This window comes from Amblyomma americanum, chromosome 2 (assembly GCF_052857255.1).
Source record: "Amblyomma americanum isolate KBUSLIRL-KWMA chromosome 2, ASM5285725v1, whole genome shotgun sequence".
NCBI lineage: Eukaryota > Metazoa > Arthropoda > Arachnida > Ixodida > Ixodidae > Amblyomma > Amblyomma americanum.
In genome coordinates, this window is record NC_135498.1 from 45,421,366 (window position 1) to 45,441,763 (window position 20,398).

Sequence of the window (20,398 nt, forward strand, 5' to 3'; positions counted from 1 at the left end):
TCTAGAAACCAAGAAACTCTTGGAGAAAAGTTTGTCCCACATGACATTCTATGTTTTCTTTTTGCCTTGATGTCATACCTTAATGTATATGGGCAGTTTTTTTGTGTGGAATGCTGTTTGCTGGTTGCAAGCAATGCAGCCATTTCGGTAATACATCACTAGTCATTTCTATAATATTTGTGTTCTATGTGTTCATCAGCGGTTCCTGATGGCAGTGGGAGCTGTGCGTTGTAAGGGTGTTAGTGCCATATTGTATATTAATTGCAGTGAGAAACCAGAGGTATTGTAACCTGCCTATTTTGTTGACTTTGCCATCTTTATTGCGCGGCGAATGCAATAAAAAATTTTTAATAAGGCCATTTGTTTTCCCTGTTGAAGTCGTTTTTCCCCTTTGCGCTGGAAGAGTGGACGACGCTGCCGGAAGTGACTGACGCACGTAGTGTGCTATGCTCCCTGTCGAACCGTCCTCCAAGCGGACCTGCAGAACAATAACGCCCCTCAGGTTGTTGTTCTGCGCATGCGCACTTGCATCTCGCTATTACCCTATCCCCTGTTCTACTTGCTAGTAACCCAGTTTAAGAATACGGCGACCCTATCGGTTAGGGAATCAGCGGGGCATCAGTGCATGTGCGCACAACGCGGACACCCCTTGGATCTTCGGATTAGCTAGATACTGTAACCCCTGTAACTCCGGCTGGGGTCATGCAACATGGCAGCGTCCGTCGAAGCGGAGTCGCTCGCCACAGAACCAATTCATCATCGCCACTTTACTGTAGCTGGCGTTCACGGCAAATGAATGGTACACAAAGATTGTTGTCTCACGCACATCCGAACTAGAGTGTGATATTGCACTGTATTCGTACAATACAGCACAGTATTATGCAATATGCGACTGGTGCGCGTGATTTGTTAGTACAAGGAAAGCAGGGAAAAAGAAAGTTCGTATGTTAAATTCTGTCTCTCTTTTTGTCTGTCAAACCCTCCCGATGACTTATTTTACTGACATGTATGGTTCTATGCCTTATGGGATGAGTTCTGTATGCACTTAAGAGAACTTCTTGTTGGGCTAGTTGGTAATTGATGATTGTACTTTTAAGGTGCGCGTGTGTGTGTGGTTTTTGGCACCTTTAAAGTACAATGATCTGTATGCACTGTTTGTTTTGCTGTTTCTTTTGTTTGTTCAGCATCACGGATGTGCTCTGTTATATATAGGAAAGGGCATGAATTCGGTACTCATCATGTTATTTTTCATTTTTTTTGCTAACAGCTTGCTGATCGCGTAACCTTTGATCACTGACATCACACTTTTTGGTCGCTATGTTAAGGCACTTGAATATATGCCATGGATGCGGCCACTCGGTAAATTTTACATGTGATAGCATTAGAAGCCTCAAGGGACCAAAATGTGCTGCCAGTCATAAAATGCGCCCATTGGCAAAAAAAAAGTGATGCCGCCAGACAAGATACTTCTCATTGGCTGGAGGGATGATACGTATTAGACCAGAAGTGATGTCACTTCTGGCTAAGGAGACAGATTTTAATGCTATTGCATTGTCAACACATAATGTAGTTAGATGTCCCTGTGAATTCTTTTTTAGTTTAGCAAAACAAAACCTATTTTTCTTTTCTTTCCGGAAACCAGCATTGTACATGAGCTTGGTGACCCTTGAAGCGGGCTCCTTCTTGGCGCCCGTCTTTAGATTGTCGAGATAACACTAATTGATGGGCTTATGCTGTATTATTGAAGCATACACTTGGAAGCATAATCATATGTTATGGGAGTGGTCTTCGTTGGGGAGCTGTGTGTCCCGCATGTAAAAAGTGCCTCGGTAGTTAGGCATTCGGCTACTGAGCCGGATCCGAGTTCCCGGGTTCGAACCTGGCGGAGGCAAAATGCAAACGCACCCGTGTGCTGTGCGATATATGTCAGTGCACGTTAAATTTCCTCAGAAGGTCAAAATTATTTCGAAGCCCTCCACCACGACACCTCCTTTCTCTCCTTCTTTCGCTCCCACCTTCCTCCCTTCCATTACCGCACGGTTCAAAGGTCCATTGAGACCTGACACAATTACAGCGCCATTTGCTTTCTTCAAAGAACAATGTTCATTTGGCACGCCCCGTCATGCCTGCCCTCGGCTATGAATGCTGCGACAAACGTGGTGACAGCATAGCATTGCTGGCTACCATATTCTTGCCCATAAACACAAATTAGTGCAAGGTGTGGCAAGAGAGGAGCAAAGAAAATTGTTCGCGATTGCTTCCTCGCTGCGTGCATACTTTAGAACCTGTGGTGTATGTTAGTCGAACACACACACATATATTTATATATATATATGTGTGTGTGTGTGTGTGTGTGTGTGCGTGTGCGTGTGTGTGTTCTCCATTGATGGAGAAGGAATTGAAGTTTTTAAAACGCACTTGAGTTTTCTTAGCACCTTTTATTATCTATCGCTCTTTCTCTTTTCTCCTTTTTTATCTTTTTCTACACATTTTAAGATTATCAGTTTGTTTTTACCTTGTTTTATGTTATGCGCATGCGTGTTGTTGCTCTGCGATGGGGTGTGGTTTACTGTCGCATTTCATTCATTTCAGTAGTAAGTGTAGCAACCATCCTGTCTTCGCCCTTCTACGTCCCGTCCATATGCTACGGTTTTGTTTATAATATATACACATGTTTTATATGTGCAGCTGTTTTGTTGCGACTAGAGAGACAGCAAATTTAAAAACCGCATGGGGGGCAGCAGCACACTAGAAGGATCGAGGCAAGGCTGCACATGCGACCAAGAGGACTTCCACAGCGATTTGAGTTATACAATTTCCTGAGATAAAAAAAAATAATTTGACTAAAGTCAGTCTTCTGTTCAAAGAACAGCCCGTCCATCATGCAAGTTTTCCGAACAATGCAAAACAACGCCAAACCAAGTGAGTCAGGTGCTACTGCAAAGTATTCCGCATTTAACCATGCTAATCCGTCTGCTAACTTTCTTTGCGTACACTCAAACGAGGCATTGAACAATTGGCATAGGAGTAAAATGACTACTGGGAGAACGTTGGGTGGCCGGGAATAAAAGTGCTGTTTTATTTTGTATTCACTGTGAAGATGGCAAATGAATAAATTATGCAGGCTTTTTGTGCAAATCAATGGATGACAGCGCAGAATATGACTGATATGACGTCAGAAGCCAAATGAAATGAAGTGCTAGAGATTTCTTACAATTTCATATTAAACCTACGAAATCACTCCAATGAAGTCACGTTGCAAAATACATTGGGCATGTTCGGGATAGTTCATTTTTTCTGAACGGGTAACACTCTTACACCTAAGCTTCAGAGGGGTTCATTGTTGGTGATGCCTCGTAAAAGAGTTCACAGTGGTCCTGTGTTGTTGGTCTTGCTGTAGTAGCTTCCCTTACAAGAAATAGAGATGCGCTTACATCTTCACGACGCACATTAAAAGTGAAGAAATTAATTATGCACTAGTTTTCGATCCAGAAAAGAAAACAGTAGCGCCGAAAAAAAACACACACATTAGAAGAACGACGTAGGACAAGCGCTAACTTCATCTGACTTTATTCTTTGAAAAGCGAGCAAATATACGGAAAATCTAGGCATGCGCAAACAGATATCTCACGTGCGATCAACAAAACCGTTCAAGATATGAAATATCAGCTTTCACAAGGCTCACAGATGAATCACTGACACGTCCTTTTCCTCTTTTTCTGATGTGGTACGCCTCTAAAACCTCTCGTGCCTTACTATCACTCCTGCCCAGAATCTTTATCTCATGAAGTCGTGGTTCACACTTTTTCACATCAGAAAAAGAGGAAAAGGGTGTGTCAGTGATTAACCGCCTGTGTCTTGGCCACTCCCCCGTAGTGGGTATGTGCCAGCAACGTCTGAGGCCTTCCTTCCTTCCTTCATCTGTGAACCTTGTGAAAGCTGAGATTTCATATCTTGAACGGTTTTGTTGAACGCACGTCAGATTTCTGTCTGCGAATGCCTAGATTTTCTGTATATTTGCTCGCTTTTCAAGGAATAAAGTCAGATGAAGTTAGCGCTTGTCCTACGTCGTTCTTCTACTGTGTGTTTTTTCGGCGCCACTGTTTTCCTTTCTTGATCGAAATGAACCTTCTAGCCCAAATAGAAGTTCTGGTTTGGTTTGGTTTGGTTTATAGGGTTTAACGTCCCAAAGCAACTCAGGCTATGAGGGACGCCGTAGTGGAGGGCTCCGGAAATTTCGACCACCTGAGGTTCTTTAACGTGCACTGACGTCGCACAGTACACGGGCCTCCAGAAGTTCTTCCAAACTATATGCAATAGCTTTTCTAAAGAAGAATCCGCCGCGATGGCCCAGTGGCTCTGGCGATCGGCTGCTGGTCCCGGTGTCGCCAGTACGAATCCGATCGCAGCGTCCGTATTTCGGTAGCGGCGGAATACAAAATACAATGAACACCAGGCGGCCCAAATTAATCCAGAGCCTCCACTGCTGCGTCCTTCACAGCTGCAGTTGCTCATTTCATATCATATGTACCATACCATTCCGAAGAACCTTTACTGAGAATAGTACTGCTATTCGAATTAGTGATAGCAACAATGATGTAATATTAGTTGCAGCGATAGTAATTGCAGCAGCAGTGGGACCCTACTGCCGCCAAGCACTAAAGGCGCCCATAGCGAACTCAATTCCTTGCATACAGTCATCGGTAATAATTTATTGTTTAGAGAACTGTTTATTCTTACAGCTTCCGTCATGCTAAACTGCCGTGCCAGAATGCATGCTCATGTCCCGCGTATTACCACCATTTATTGAGTTGTTTCGATCGTGATGGTCGAGGAACAAGGGAGCCAGCATTCCGTGTCATAATTCTATTTTATTACAGTTTCTTATGCGGACGCGCCGCAGGTCACCCAGCCTCGATCGATTCAACACGTGGTGTTCTGTGCGCTCGCAAAATTTAGGGTAGGAAGGGCGCATAAAGTACTTACCCATGCAAGCGTCCGTCGTGAAGACAATTCTCTGCGTTCATTTCGCATGCCTTTGGTAAGATGGTTCTACGCGGCTTGTCACTAAGTGTTCCAAATACATATTAAGCCCGTCCATTAGCGGCACTCCTATCTCAGGACCACCGTATCCCCGCGAACTTCTTAATCTCATCCGCCCGCCTAACTTTCTGCCGCCCCCTTCAACGCTTGCCTTCTCTTGGAATCCACTCTGCTACCCTTAAGGTCCAGCGGTTATCTTGCCTTCGCATTACATGCCCTGCTCAAGCCCATTTCTTCTTCCTGATTTCGCGACTAGGATGTCATTAACCCGCGTTCGTTCCCTCACCCACTCTGCCCGCTTCCGGCGACACCAAACAAGTTTTGTGCATGTATCACTGAAAGCTGTCAGGCTTATTTTGATCTTTTATCTGCACAAGACTGCAGACCTCATATGGTCGAGGCAGGATGGGGAAAAACTAGAAAGAATCGATGTTCGTAACGCCAAGAAGCAACACAATTCAATGCAGTGGTGAGACTACAAAACTGCAGATAAACAAAGTATCCGAAAGATGAAATATAAACAGTATAACAGGTCTTCTTTTACGGCGTTCACAAAATTTTGATTTTTAAACAACGCTTGAGGTAATGAATTCGTCTGCTATAGTGCACGGGAAATATGCATATTTTTATTGGTTAGTCCTGCAAAGTAGGAGCAAGGTGGAATTGTACTTGTGCCTGGTTTCCCCGTGCCACACGGGCAAATTTAATGCCACTAAATGCTTACTGCCTTAATTAAGCGTGAACGGCATTCGCGCGGTGCCACACGCGTATAATTAATGGCATCAGCCTTACGGCCGTTCGCGACCTGCTGAGTTGCCCACAACACAATTGCCCGAGCAATGTTTACTCTAGTCCCCATTACACACGCAGAAAAGCAGTCAACTTTCTTATTGACAACTGCCTAATCAGCAGCGAATGCTTAATTCATAGCTTTCAGTCAGATGAGGCATCTCTACTGCATTTTAGATGCGAAGGGCGCCATTTTTACATGCACTTCTGACGGATTCTCTCGGCATGTGTGCTGACACACGAGTTTGACTGCTTTTTCGACTTTTCAAGCAAGAACAGCGGTATTTTCTGCCAAATATTTTTTATATTACATTTGAACAGCATCCCCGAGATATTGTGATCAGCGCTGCTTCTATTGAGGTGAGTTTTAAATGCCTCGCAGGCGTTATTGCCCTCGTCCCTTTCGTGTAATGACATTAAATGTGGGTTTGTAAAATCAACTCCGAAAATAATGGCATTGACTTAACGCCTTAAGCATTCATTGCCATTTGTTTTGCACGCGTGGCGCGGGCATTAGAGTGTAGGGCGTTAGGTTCTGGTGAGATTCCAAATTTCCTATTTACCAGCGAATGAAGAATTATCAATCGAGAAATTTTCGTGTCTGAGGTGGAGGGGCTTTATTTGACTGGCTACCATTAGACTATGAGTGTCAGCATTTTTAATTTATTCTATATAAAGCCCACTGCCCGTCTGTGTATTGTCCAGTTCCAATATGTCAACTCTACTGGATGTTCCTTTCAGTTTATGCTTCAAGAGACGAAATTTTTTTGCAGATGTTGACATATATATGCGGTCAGTGCAGCTAAGCTGGGAATTAATCATATCACCTAAGTATTTGTAGCATGTAAGCTCAGAAATAGGTATTATTTGAGTAGTTGATCCTCAGTGACATATTCTTTCTTATGCGCATACAGTCTTATCTAAATTATAATCACCATTGCTCTACTTGTCGCCCCAGATCATAACGTCGTTAAGTGCAGTATTTAGCAACGCTTTATCAGAAGGTGAATTATACATCATGTAGTAGACCGCAAGGAGACTGTCCATAACACTGGAATCAATGGCAGGAACTTCATCGTTTAAACTAAAAACAGTAAGGGGCCAAGTGCACTCTCTTGGGGAACACCTGAGGAGACAGGAAGAGGAGAGCAAGCGCCATCTACATCCACGAACTGGGTACGGTGTTTTAAATAGAACTGACATTGAAAAGCGAGTAGTATATTGGTTTTCAGCCTAGTACAAAAAGAAAAACCCTCCCCGTCCTCAGCGAGCACTTTACGAAACGCGAACAGTTCCGAGGGTGCGTCTAGTCTTTCCCCGCTGGTTTGGCACACCCTAAGAGAGAGATCGTGCAAGGCACAGTTTAGGAAAGTACTGCGCTAGCGAGCGCTATGTGCGAGCGAGCTATAGCTAGCACAGCACCGAAACACGACGCAGCGCAACGTACGTAGGACAGCTTCATCACAAGGCACAACGAGAAAACGTGTCGGAAATAGTGAGCAGACATCACGCACTAGTAGTGTATATTCCCCTGCCACCTGTTCGCGGAGTCCCTGTGACAAAAGCCAACGTATAGTGCACGCGTTACAATTGCAAATTGCACGAACAAATACCGGAGCATAGAGCTTGAGAGCTCTGACGTAAGCGTGGTGCAATAATTAAGGCTTCAAACAGGTCTGTTTTAAAACAAGCTCTTCATGAAAGCAATTGCGAACCGTAAATCTACCTATTGCAAGCGGTTATATACATATAAAAAAAAAACATACGGTGATCACGGTGTAGCCTGTTACTCCGACTCATGACGGCCGAAGCTCGGGCGATCATCTCAGTGCTAAGCACTAAGCGCTATGGCATTAACAGGCCACCCACGAAAACAACATGTAGTATATAGCAACACGGACGAGTTCGTTGCCCCGGGCGTGCAATTGGTGCAGGCCGTATGAGAAAAGCACCGCTGTCTTTGTGTCCGCAGCAGACATCGAACAGCACACACTATCTCGACGAGAGGCGCGGTGGGTTTGCATGACTAGTTGAAAAGCGACGCGAAGCAACGTGTTAAAAGAAAGTGGGTGTTAGGTGACCCACGCTAAGTGAAAGAGTCAAATATGTACGCAGAGCCGATTGTCAGTCAAAATAACGTGCACTTATCCACAGGATTCATCTCGGTACCGGGGTTGCAATGGAAAGCGGCAGCGAACTTGCTCGAGTGGCGCATGGGCACATTGCAGTAGTCGCCGTTGCTATCAGTAGCGCAGGTCATGAGGCAGAATGTCATGAAGAACATCTGGACGTCTGAGAAGGCGAGTCCCTGCAGGTACATCACTGTGCTCTCTCCAAAATTCAAGCTATATATGGCCGCACGGTATGCCTCATAAGAGACGCGCACAGCCACCGTCAACGAGAACAAATACGGGTCGGCATAGGCACCCGTTGGCGATTCCTTCCGAGACGAAGCCGCGGAGGAAGCGGCGCCGAGGTTGCACTTGAAGCGCTTGTCTAATTCCTCGCGTCCCTCACTCCACCATGGCTCCTCTTCGCCTTTCTCGTTGTAGAGCACGCCTTGAGGGTCGAACGCCCGCACCAATGAAGACGCCAGGATCGTCCCCAGGGAGCCGAATGACATGGCCAGCGTACCGTCCTCGTAGACCAAAGGAGGCTCAAGAGCACCGACATCCATGGAAACGCTGTTGTAGTAGTAGCTGTAGCGACTGGCCACGCTACCGCTGCCCAGCTCTTTGCTGAAGACAGTGATGAAGTCGTCTTTGTCCATTGTCTTTCGTAACGCCTTGGCCATGCCAATGAAGTTGTCCATGAATGAGTTGCCGACCGCAGGGAAGTTCTTGTACAGCGCCGCCAGGCTGTAGAAAGAAAAGAAGCGGTCGTCGGGCAACACGTCTCTCCAGATGTCTTCCAGCTTGGCGATGGACTTCTTCTTGACCACATCGTCGATCCACGTGGCACCGGTTATCTTGCTCTCTATTTGGCCTCTCAGTGTGTCGAAAAAGCTGTTTACGGCGTCACGCAAGGTTCTGTTGAAGCGCTCGCGGATGCGCTTGGCAGACACGGCCAGACCGAATGTCGTTTCCAAGTGCGTCAAGCAGGTCTGTTTTGTCATGGTCTGGAGCGCATCTGCGTCGCCCTTTGCCCACAGCTCTGGTTTTCCAATAACTTTCCATAGGTACAGGTGAATGATCACCCACGAAAGGCCCATCCGCAACGGCGCTTCGGGCACTGTTGTTAGCAAGTGCTCCAGACGCATGAGTAAGTCAGGGTGCTGGATTATCACAACGTCCTCTTGCTTCCAGGAGAACTGAGGGCTATAAATATCGTTCAGGTGCTGCGTCAACATATCATCATGGTTGATATCCTTGATCGTCTTCCTATCTTCGTAACTGGCGTCTGCAGGGAACGCCACAGTTGCATTGGTGATTTTCTGCATATACTTCATCAGCTCCTTATGGTCACCCGGCTTAGGCACGCCCAAGTAGTCGCAGTGCTGCTTGACAACTGCTCCGAACTGCTCCTCCGTCATGTTTTCCCACGTGGGATTCCAGTCTCCATTACTGATATACAGCGCCTTGGGTCGCCCGTGGTACCCGGGCATGGCACGCAATCTGAAAATCAAATGAATGTTCCAATTCACCGACAAGTTGATCAGGATCTTCAGCGGGGGCTCGTTGATATGGATGCTCTCCGGCCACTCTTCGGGCCAGGTGAGGCCCAAGCCTCTCTTGAAACGCTTGAATTTCTCAATCTCGCTCTGGACCAAATTGTCGGGTATGGCGGCCATGCAACTTCGGAAGTACAGGGGTGCTAGCGGAACCGGGGCCTGTTTCGGATCTCCCTCCAGCTCTTGTATGGCTATGCTACGCATTTTGGCGTACATTCGCTCAATCATGGAACTCTCGTCTCCGACAGGCGTCCATGAGCCGCACACGAAGCTGTAGAAGTTGGTGCACGGATTGCTTTTGGTGTTCATGGCGCTCTTCAGCTCTTTGGCGTGCTCTAGGCATCCTGGGCTCGAGCATATCAGTACCGAGCGAGCTCGGGTTATCTTTGCAAGCACCGCAACGGCAAGCATTAGAGTTGCTAAGGTGGCAGCGCCAATGGCAAGCAGAGTCATCAACTTGGATCGGCTACCAGCGGGACGTGATGATACCGGCTGGCCCTGGGCGTGAGAGAGTGACTATGACGACAAAGCAAGCACGGTAAAACATTGCGAAAGTTAGCTTGCATTTAAAACTCGACTACATCCGGCGAAGGTGGCAAGCAGGAACACATGAACCCTAGCACTGAACCTCTCATCTCATCCTCGCTACTTACTTTCTCGGCCCGACATACCTTTTTTTTTGTCTTTAATCCTTTAACCCGCGCTTACCTATACTTTCTGAAAACTGCACCTTGGCTCTTTCCTCCCTCGCCTCGTTTGGTGCAACGGTTCGTTCCGCTATATTATAACACACTTCACCGTTTACTTGTCTCGCACGCAACCATAGAAAACACCATCCGAGACACCAAATTTCTCCAGAGCCCTGGTTCGTGCGGCATCGCCGGTACACGCGATGGAGCAAGTGGCGAGAGTGGCAGACCGGATATTCCGGCGGAAGGATTCCCAATGTTGTCAGTGACGCAAGCTGCCGTGGAATGTTTGCAATCGGGTAAAAAATATCGCGTGATATATTCTCCGTACATTTTACCACCCCTCACGGTCGCACGTCGCCAGTGCGACGCCACTCAAAACAGCAAGCAAGGCGTGGTCTTGGTCAAAAGTCTTAAGGCCAAAGGCTTTGCCCTTCAGCCCCATAATAGAGCCATCACGGCACTATTAAAGGCAGAAGAACCCTGAAATGATCGCAGAGGTTTTTTTCTGGATGTTGAGAAGCATCCTCCTTGACTTGTGTTTCGAATGACCCTATTCATTTCGCTGCAGGTGCTGTGGCCTTAGCACTTTTGACCAAGACTGTACATCCGAAGCGCTATGAAGCAAGCTTCCGCACATTTGCTGAGCGTATTCAAGTGGCGTCATGTCCTCACGGGCAAGACGCAATAAGCGCGCCTCGACGCTTTGTGCTTAACCGTTCCCGACTCTATACATTCGCGCACTGCCAGGCTCTCCCAAGCCAGAGAAGGCAGAGTCTCGAAAGCGCCCAGAACGCCGCGTTTTCGCCTGGTTAGTGTTTGTCCCACAGAAAAAAGCGGTAGCTGTCGATTACGAAAAACGACGGTAAAAGTGAAACCCTCTACCCAGATGAAAAGTCCCTCCAACATTACCGCTGTGAAACATCCAAGACTTGATCGACAGTCATGCAGTACCAACATTACGGACCCCCCCCCCCCCCCCCTAATTCCTGTCAGTAATTTGCATGACGTCATGAAATGAAATCTGTAGATGTCATGTGTCATTCGAAGCACGCGGAATCTGCCTCTCAGATGGCCTGCAAGTTGGGACAAACTATAGCGTTGCTCTGAACAGAACTAGGCGTGACTTACGAACTCGCAACGTCGTCGCTTTCAGGCATCGGACAACCGCGTCCCTGTCTGCATCTTGTCGGACGCGCCTCCGGTGCCGATCATCTCGCATGCACAGTACCCTGCCCCTGCACACTTGTCTGGAGCGCTCGAACGGAGCACTTCTGGGCCCCGGAGCCCTCCACTACGGCACCTCTTTCTTCCTTTCTTCTCTCACTCCCTCCTTTATCCCTTCTCTTACGGCGCGGTTTAGGCAGTAGTAGTAGTAGAAAACATTTATTCCAAAAAAGGTAGGATAGAGAGGCGAAAATACAGATTTTGGGTGGAGTCCTTATTTCAGGAACCCAATGTCCACCGCAGTTGCTCTTGCTTGGGATATCAGCTTTCGCTGCGTCGCCAAGTCAGAGCTGAGCAGGGCAGACTCCCACTGTTCCTCGGAGAGATGTTTGTCCAGTTCGGGGGGCTTTTGACCGTAGCAGCCCCATGTTACATGATATGTTGTTGGAATTCCGGTGTCCGCCGATATATGAGACAGATACTGCACCATTTTCTCCACCCCCCCCCCAAAAAAACAATTATTATTATTATTATTATTATTATTATTATTATTATTCTGGGCGCATTGACAGCTTCCCTCAGCGAACGATTTTCAGGAAACGGCACACACAGTACGATATCGCTTCGATCCCTGGTCCATTTATTAATGACGCCAGCGTAGGACACCCAGCGCACTATATTTCGAAGGCTCTAGACAAAAGGACGAGCTCGGACTCCCTTAGTGCACCTGATGCATTTTCACTAAGATATTTGGTAAGTGGAGTTTAACGTCCCGAAGCAGCAGGTCGGTTATGCGAAAACCCGTAGTGGAGGCATTAATTTCGAACACCTTGCCTTCAGCGAAATATGGCCTCTCATATACAAATGCTTCGAGATATGCCTGACAAATCGCAGGTAACACCCCCGGGGTACGTTCGTCACCTTGTGGACGTGGAACATCTCCAGATAAATGGCGCCACCATAGATGCGCACTGCGGCCACAAATTTTAACGGTATAGAGAGCACCCACCGAAGTCCCAGCGGTCGCCATTTTGTTGCAGCTACGCGCTGGACAAAAGACGGCTCCCGTAACGTTACGTGAGCACCCCAAGTAGGGGACTGGGCAATGGCGCGCGCTAGAGTGGAGCACGAACTCTTTGTGCTGCCGTGCTGTTGACAATGGAGAAATCGTTGGAATCAACTGCCGCCTAAAAAAGTGTTCAACATCGAAGAACTTTACGCCTTTAAAGCGTTGAAGGGTTACGGTTCGGGTCAGGGGGTAAATGACATGTGGTTTCATAGCGCACAACAAGGGAGGGGAACAACGCAGTATTAGGGACACGGTATAACACGGTAAATGTAACTGTTTATCAGCAAATCTCGGTCGCGGCGGTCGAATTTCGATGGAGGCGAAACTCTAGAGGCCCCTGTACTGTGCGATGTCAGTGCACGTTAAAGAACCACAGGTGGCCGAAATTTCTGGAGCCCTTCACTACGGCCTCCCTCATAACCAGAGTCGTTCAGAGACGTTAAACCTCCATGAACCATAAACCGTAAATGTAGCGGTCGTACAGCGGAGGAAAATTGAAAATTGGTGTTGAGGAAAGGAAATGGCGCATTAACCGTTTCACATATCTCGGTGGACACCCGAACCGCGCAGTAACTGTCTCACATATCTCGCTGGACACCAAGGGACGGGATAAAGGAGGGAGTGAAAGAAGAAAGGAGGGAGTGAAAGAAGAAAGGAAGAAAGAGCCGCCGTAGTGGAGGACTCCGGAATAATTTCGACCATCTGGGGAGCTTTAACGTGAACTGACATCGCACAGCACACGGGCGCCTTTTGCGTTTCGCCTCCATCGAAACGCGGCCGCCGTGGTCGGGTTCGAAGCCGGGTACTCCGGATCAGTAGCTGAGCGCCCTAACTACTGAGCCACCGCGGCGAGTAGAAAGGCGGAGGCTGTGCTGTTTTCTGCCGCATCAAAAATGTGGCCAATCACGAAGCTGATAATTCAGCGTAACCCTCCTCCCCTGCCTCCTTCTCAGACACTATGCGACCATTTTTATCGCGGACAGTGGCGCCCACCTTACAGTTCCACTCGCCTCTCCCTCTCTCCTTGATCGAGCGTCCTGCAATGCACTGCCATCTAACAAGCTAACTCCGTCCGCACTCCGATAAATGTAATCAATGGCAGAGGCCAACTCAGAGTAGCTGCAACAAGCATGGCTTCAGCGAGTCGAAGCGTGCTTTCTCCTGTATCAGGAAAGATGAAGGTGCTGTGATCCTCTAGCCACTTTTCTTGTTCAGTTTGTGCCAGCATTTATCAAGAAAACTACGCTCAACATTAGCGCCCCGCTTACATAGCGCTATCGGGTCATGCGCGGCCCGAAGCTTCGCTAACAGCGCAGGCCACTACGTTGTTTTCAAAGAATCGCGTGTGGGTTGGTTGCATCACTAACGGCACATTGTTGTTACCCGTTTCAAGCAATGAATCAAAATATGCGAAGGCGGTTCCTGTGAAACTTGCATATTGTCTGACGTAACTTGCGATATTACAGCGAACAGAAAAGTTGCAATTCACAATCATGCTACCGTCATTTTTAACATACGCCGCTGCCCGCTCGTAAACACCAATGTCATAAAAAAAAAGCGAAAATTGGTTATGAGGAAGGCAAAGGCGCAGCGACTGTCCCTACCGCTTGGGGTTCTTTACTAAAGCGTGCACTGATATCGCTGAGCCCATGGGCGTATTTTTGTATTTAGCCTCCATCAAAACGTGGTCGCCGCGGCTGGGATTTCATTCCCCTCCCATGTGCTCAGCAGCCGAAAGCCATAAGTGCAGGCTTCCAAGTAAAGCTCGGACATAAAGTGAAGAACAACATTGCTCCGTTCGCAGCTACTGTAAGTATGGTTTCCACTGTCTCTTACCGGCGGAGCATCCGGTAGTGGAAATGGATCGGCTGCCTTGTCGTCTTCAGGTGACTGAAACGAGAAATACCAAGGCACAAGTTTGCACGGGAAGGCACGCCTTAACCCGCTAGTGCACTTGGACGAGCCAGGCTCGTCAAAAGATGACATTTCTCGCTCCTGCCGAGTCCAGCCAGTCGTGTGTTTGGTGACTGTCCTTTTAAGGTGAGCAGGGGTTGTTCAAAGCATTTTTTTTGTTTGCCAAAAGATGGCAGTACGGGTACTAAATGACCATTTTGATACCATTTTAAAAAAAGTGTACGTTAGGAGTTTAGGTATTCATGCTTCCGTCGTTTTGCTTTTGACGTTAGCCAAACAAGAGCAGAGAGGAAACAGTATCATCATGCATGAAGCCGCGAAATTGCCGACTCCACTGCTATGTAGGCAGTGCATAGTGGTAGTAACAAATATCTTTTCCTGACTACTGCTTGCCATATCTAGTCACTCATGTCGCATGTGCAGCTACCAATACGCGGCGACGACAGTATGTGTGTAGCTTTGTAGTGGGCCTTTTGAGCAGCTCCTTTCTTGCTGAAGCTTTTCGCCCAACGGACGCATCATTACTTGGATGAAGAGCGTTTCATTCTAGACATCCGGTATGACACCTTGCAGGCGGATATTGTTATACGAAGCAATTAAGCCAGCAGTCTTTGGAGCCAGTGTAGGCAAAGAGACATAGTAGTGTCATCCCAATAACGCAGGGTTACGCGTCCGCGTAAAATGCTGGGAACTAGGTACATTGAGAATAGGGTGACGCTATCGATTAGGGGCATAGGGGAAGAGCGGGGGAACAGTGCCTGCGTACTGCCACCCCCCCCCCCCCCCCTATTCCGCTATGTCCCTAACCGATAGCACCACTGTGTTCTAAATGTTTCTATTAATTAATAGAGACCTATAGAATAGAGGTTGAATGGGTGAATGAAATGTTGAAGCGTCGAATTAAATTACGATAAAGTAAGCGGCAGGCATGAGCACCGTTAGTGGCTGTCGCGAAGTAAGCATGCGGCAGCCAAGAAAGAAACCTAAAAATTCAGGCTTTCTTCGCCGAGATGCACACCTTGCTGTCGGCTCCCGGTGCATCCTTGGATTCTCCTGGTCTGGTGGGTTTGCCCTGGTTGCCGTGCTTGTCGTGGTCGCGTTTCTCGTGCTTTCCATGCTTCTCCGAACCTCTCTGCGCTCGCCGAAAGCAGTGAAAAGGGGAAATCAGTTTGGCGAATTCAGGCAGTTGTAGCAGAGAACCTGTTTTAGAAGCGCTTATAGCCTCGCATCGCGCTGAACTCGAGAGATGTAGTGTCGCAAGCACGGAGGAAGGGGTATATCGAGATTTCTGCACCTGTTCGCAGTATTCCAATAATTGGTTTTTGGGGAAAGGGAATGGCGCAGTATCTGTCTCATATATCGTCGGACACCTGAACCGCGCCGTAAGGGAAGGGTTAAAGGAGGGAGTCAAAGAAGAAAGGAAGGAAGAGGTGCCGTAGTGGAGGGCTCCGGAATAATTTCGACCACCTGGGCATCTTTACCGTGCACTGACATCGCACAGCACACGGGCGTCTTCTGTGCGATGTCAGTGCACGTTAAAGATCCCCACGTGGTCGAAATTATTCCGGAGCCCTTCACTACGGCACCTCTTCCTTCCTTTCTTCTTTGACTCCCTCCTTTAACCCTTCCCTTACGGCGCGGTTTAGGTGTCCAACGATGGAGCGTGTGTTTTTGACATCTGCATGTAGCTGATGGAACGGTAAAACACGCTCACGTGCTCGCTGCCGAGCAACAGAATTTTCTCTTCGAAAGCATCAGCAAATCATTGGACAGAGAAAAGTTCAGTTAATTTCCCTGCCGTCATGATCAATAGCAAAGCAGACAGTCCACCAATACCACGCATGTGCACCAGTGCGTGCGGACTTCTGTGGATCAGGTTTGCTTCGGGCTGGCCCTTGCGTGTCCGTGTGCCACCGTGTACTTCAACAGACAGCCGATTCGTTGTGCACAACGGCACCTGCGCTTCACCGGATTATGTTGGCCGTGCCAGACGCATCGATTTAACGCCTCGAAACTGCACAGGGACAATGAGAGGCGCTTTAGTGGAGATAATAATAATAATAATTGGTTTTTGGTGGAAAGGAAATGGCGCAGTATCTGTCTCATATATCGTTGGACACCTGAACCGCGCCGTAAGGGAAGGGATAAAGGAGGGAGTGAAAGAAGTAAGAGAGAAATAGGTGCCGTAGTGGAGGGCTCCGGAATAATTTCGACCACCTGGGGATCTTTAACGTGCTCTGACATCGCACAGCACACGGGCGCCTTAGCGTTTTGCCCCCATAAAAACGCAGCCGCCGCGGTCGGGTTCGAACCGATGCTATTAGTTAAATTAGTTTATTAGATTAGTTTATTAGTTTATTAGATTAGTTAGATTAGTTTATTAGATTAGTTTCTAGCCTGCGTGGTTCCTTAAGGCGCGCTTTCAACGCACAGCACGCGGGCGGGTGCGCGTTTTGCCCCCATCGAATCATGCGGCGTTTCTGCTCTTGTTGTTGTTGCCTGAAAAGATGATGGCACAACAACAAGAGCAGAAACGCCGTACGATTCTTTGTCAAGCAATGTTTCCGTCCTTCTTCCATTTCGTGTGCCAGAACGACGATTCGTTATTTTGTCCCTCGAGTTCACTTTACGTTGCCCGATGCAAGCTCGACTATATATGATGCGCTATTTATAAGGTGCGGCAGCAGCTGTGCGCATGCGCAAACCCTATAAATCGAACAGATGACAACATACAGTGTCACGATGCAAACGCGATCTAAAATGATATCCCACTACCTACTGCACGGTTATTGTTGCACAACCACAGCCGTGTTTGCTATCATCTATCTGTCTGTTGTCTGTTGTTGCCAGGAAGGAAGAAAAGGAAAGTGCACAGGCCTGCTCACTGGCTCTAGCCGAGCCACAATCGCTACCACGTGCAGATAGTAGGAGAGTTGGAAGATGGGATAGAAAGACAGGATAGTAAGGACGCGCTAAAGACAAGGCCGATCCCGGAGGTAGTGCAATACCGGGCCAACCGGTGGCGGGAGTGAAGCATCCTTCAAACTCTCCGCCACATTTCCAAAATTAAGTCCAGTTGGACCCGTAACAGATACTCTACGGGGTCCGGACATTCCTATCATCTATCTGAATACAAAGCGCTCCAGAGTTGCGCGGAGAATCGGTGCTGATGTAGAGTCGCAAGCAGAAAGTCGGGACAGCCCCGACCAAGGCTCATACGGTACGCCTCGCCGATACAAAATCTGAGGATTTACATGGGCCTTTTTCGGCAGGTAAATGAAAATTTTTTTCTTAGGGAGTTAATTTGATTGCTACAGGATAAAGCTAGGTTTGCGAGGTCTGCGCCTTTCAGCAATGCCACGTAGAACGCTTAACAAAGCTATATCTCAAATGCTGAGGAGCTGCTGTTAGGTAGAAAAAAGCGCCAAGAACAGCTCGCGTTGCGTACCGCCAGCCCAGCTGTCACTGACGAGTCGCATCGCTCGGCGCCCCAAAATTATAGCGTGTCTGCGCAACGCTTTTTTTTCTGTGGGCCGATTTGAAAGCAACGAAAAACGTTGAGCGAGAAAACAATTACAATTAAAAGCATTCACTTTGGGCCTGCCGGGCGACCAATGAGAAAAAGCTGTATAACTCCTCGTAATTAAGAAAAACCGTCTTGCTCTTAAGCGTCCGGCCTACGATCGAATAAGTTCACCAGACCGAAGCTCATATCACCGCGTGAACCGTCCGGGGTTGACTGTCATCAAAGGTCCAAGGCAAAAACCACAAGTTATTCCAATATGTTTTCAGGCCAACCATAAAAGACGGGAGATTTTAAGGTGAAAACAATGGCAGTTAAGGAAGTTGGGAATGTGGGCTTAAAGCGACATATCGACTGTGAGGGACGCCACAGCGGGGGAGGAAACAAATAATTCCTTCTTAGAACCGCAGTCTGCAGGGTCACCTTGGCCGTTTGAAAATTGAAAGTGTTTTCACTCCCTCCTTCATCCCTTCCCTTACGGCGCGGCAAAGAAATATGAGGCAGATCCTGCGCCATTTCCTTTCCTCAAAAACCAATTATTTTTTTTTTTGGGGGGGGGGGGGAAGGAAATGGCGCAGTATCCCTTACACCTCGCCGGACACCTGAACCGCACCGCAAGGGAAGGGATAAAGGAGGGAGTGAAAGAAGAAAGGAAGAAACAGGTGCCGTAGTGCAGGGCTCCGGAATAAATTCGACCACCCGGGGATCTTTAACGTGCACTGACATCGCACAGCACACGGTCGTCTTTGCGTTTCGCCTCGATCGAAACGCGGCCGCCACGGTCGGGTTCGAACCCGGGTACTCGAGATCAGTAGCCGAGCGCCCTAACCACTGAGCCACGGCGGCGGGTGCCGTTTTCCCCAAAACACATTTCCAAAGCGCTCTTTCCGTGTCGCACGCTGGCGTAAAGGTCGCAACGCTGATCGAGCGCGTCAACGAAATGCTACTATAGCTGCGTTAGTGTACCGAAGCCCAACGGGGTGGCTGTACCCGGCTGACTACGCTACGTTGAAAGCCACAACGCAGGGGCAGAGTCCGCCATCTGCGGCAGAGAGCAGCGTCTGGTGATGAGGGCTTCAGTTAGAAATACGGCGTACCTTCGGTCTAGCTTGGTGAGCTTTGGAGCGCTTGGTCAACTTGCCCTCCATGGCTATAGGCTCCGCTGGAAAGGCATGGAGAAGACGTCCGAAGCTGGACTGCTGCTGGACTCGCCGCTCACTCGATGGCCCTGAAGTCGTCGACGGGCGGAAAAACGTGACCGTCTTGGAATGAGGACCTTTCTGGAACCGTGGCTCGTGTTCGTCTCGCGAGACAGCTACGGCTCGCGGAGCGGGCAGCGCACGTTGTGCATGGTGTCTTCTTCGGCTTTCATTCGCGAGATGAGCGCGTGTCTGCTGTTCGCTGGCTGGGTGCTTTCGTAGTTGCACGTTTCTTAATTTACACGACGGCTGGTCTGCGGCGTATATTTATGATGAGAGCTGCATGGGGCGATATGCAGGTCTGTTTTGGGCGGACATTGTAACGAAGCTACACAGCTCGGGAACCATGCCGTGATGATAATTATGGCGTGGGCGAGAGATATTGCCGTCCTCTACTTTTTTTTTTTCACCGCAGCGGCAGCCTAGTGGTTGAGTATCCGCCTCGCATGCGGGCGGTGCGGAGTTCGATCTCCAGTGCCTCCGGGTACCCACCGGTGATACAATGGGTACAAGCTTCCCATGGCCTGGTGCTTGACTTAATCAGGGCGAAATGCTTGGGAAATGGGTATTTGCCCCACCTTGAGCAAGCGAAATACCTTATGCCATGGCGCTCTTTGGCTGCAGTTGCCCTTGCGCCATATAAAATTCACTATCATCTACTTTCTTTTTCTTGTATTCTCAATTACTTTTTCAAGTATATTGCCAGCATCGGACCGTAAGGTAAAATTCTGGATCACGCAGAATACATGCGCCTCACATCGAGCCTTAATGCATTCCAAAAGGTTCCGCAGTGAACAAATAGCAAGCCGCGAACAACGCGAACAATTCATTATGCCCGAATATGCTAGCAGACATTAATTTTGGTCCGCCATGTTTGTTTACATTGGTCAGATTCTTGCTAGACTTGAATCCTGTATTGATTTTAACGAAAAAAAAATCCCTTCAAGTTATTACGAAAGTTAAACTACAATTTCAAACACTTTACAAACACACTTTTACATTTTATTTTTATTCCTGATGGCAAAAGAAAAACCTGGCGTAAAAGAAAAAGGGCAACGGTGGCGTTACAATTGCACGGCAGAGAATTCAGTTTTTGGAAAATCCTCTAGCTCAAAAATTTTTTCCTTTCTTTTTACTGTTATTTTAATAAACAACCACTACCAGCACCACCACCTCTAGCTCAATGCTCAATGAGGGCTGCCGTTTACTCTTCCTGTCCTCCTCTCCTTCGGTGCAACAGTCAAAGGGCACGCCATTAGGAAGGTGTGTGTCAGCTTCTTCACAAGGATATTATAGAAACCGGGAGATTTTTCTGTTAACTTCTCGATGCCCTTA

At 48.1% G+C, this 20,398-nt stretch overlaps 1 protein-coding gene across 2 annotated transcripts in view; it reads right to left on the bottom strand.

Moving 5' to 3' along the window:
* LOC144121153 (uncharacterized) overlaps positions 1–19,190 on the bottom strand; it is a 24,315-nt gene extending 5,125 nt beyond the window's left edge. The window contains exons 1-4 of one of the 2 annotated variants that reach the window (XM_077654148.1): positions 18,962–19,190; positions 15,360–15,473; positions 14,264–14,317; positions 185–478 (exon numbers count right to left, since the gene is read on the bottom strand). In XM_077654148.1, the coding sequence (XP_077510274.1) occupies positions 185–478; positions 14,264–14,317; positions 15,360–15,473; positions 18,962–19,012 (513 nt within the window). In that variant the 5' untranslated portion in view covers positions 19,013–19,190. Of the gene's footprint in view, positions 1–184; positions 479–14,263; positions 14,318–15,359; positions 15,474–18,961 lie in introns of those variants that run through there. The other variant, XM_077654147.1, reaches the window with a different exon arrangement.
* Positions 19,191–20,398: the final 1,208 nt, after the last annotated feature.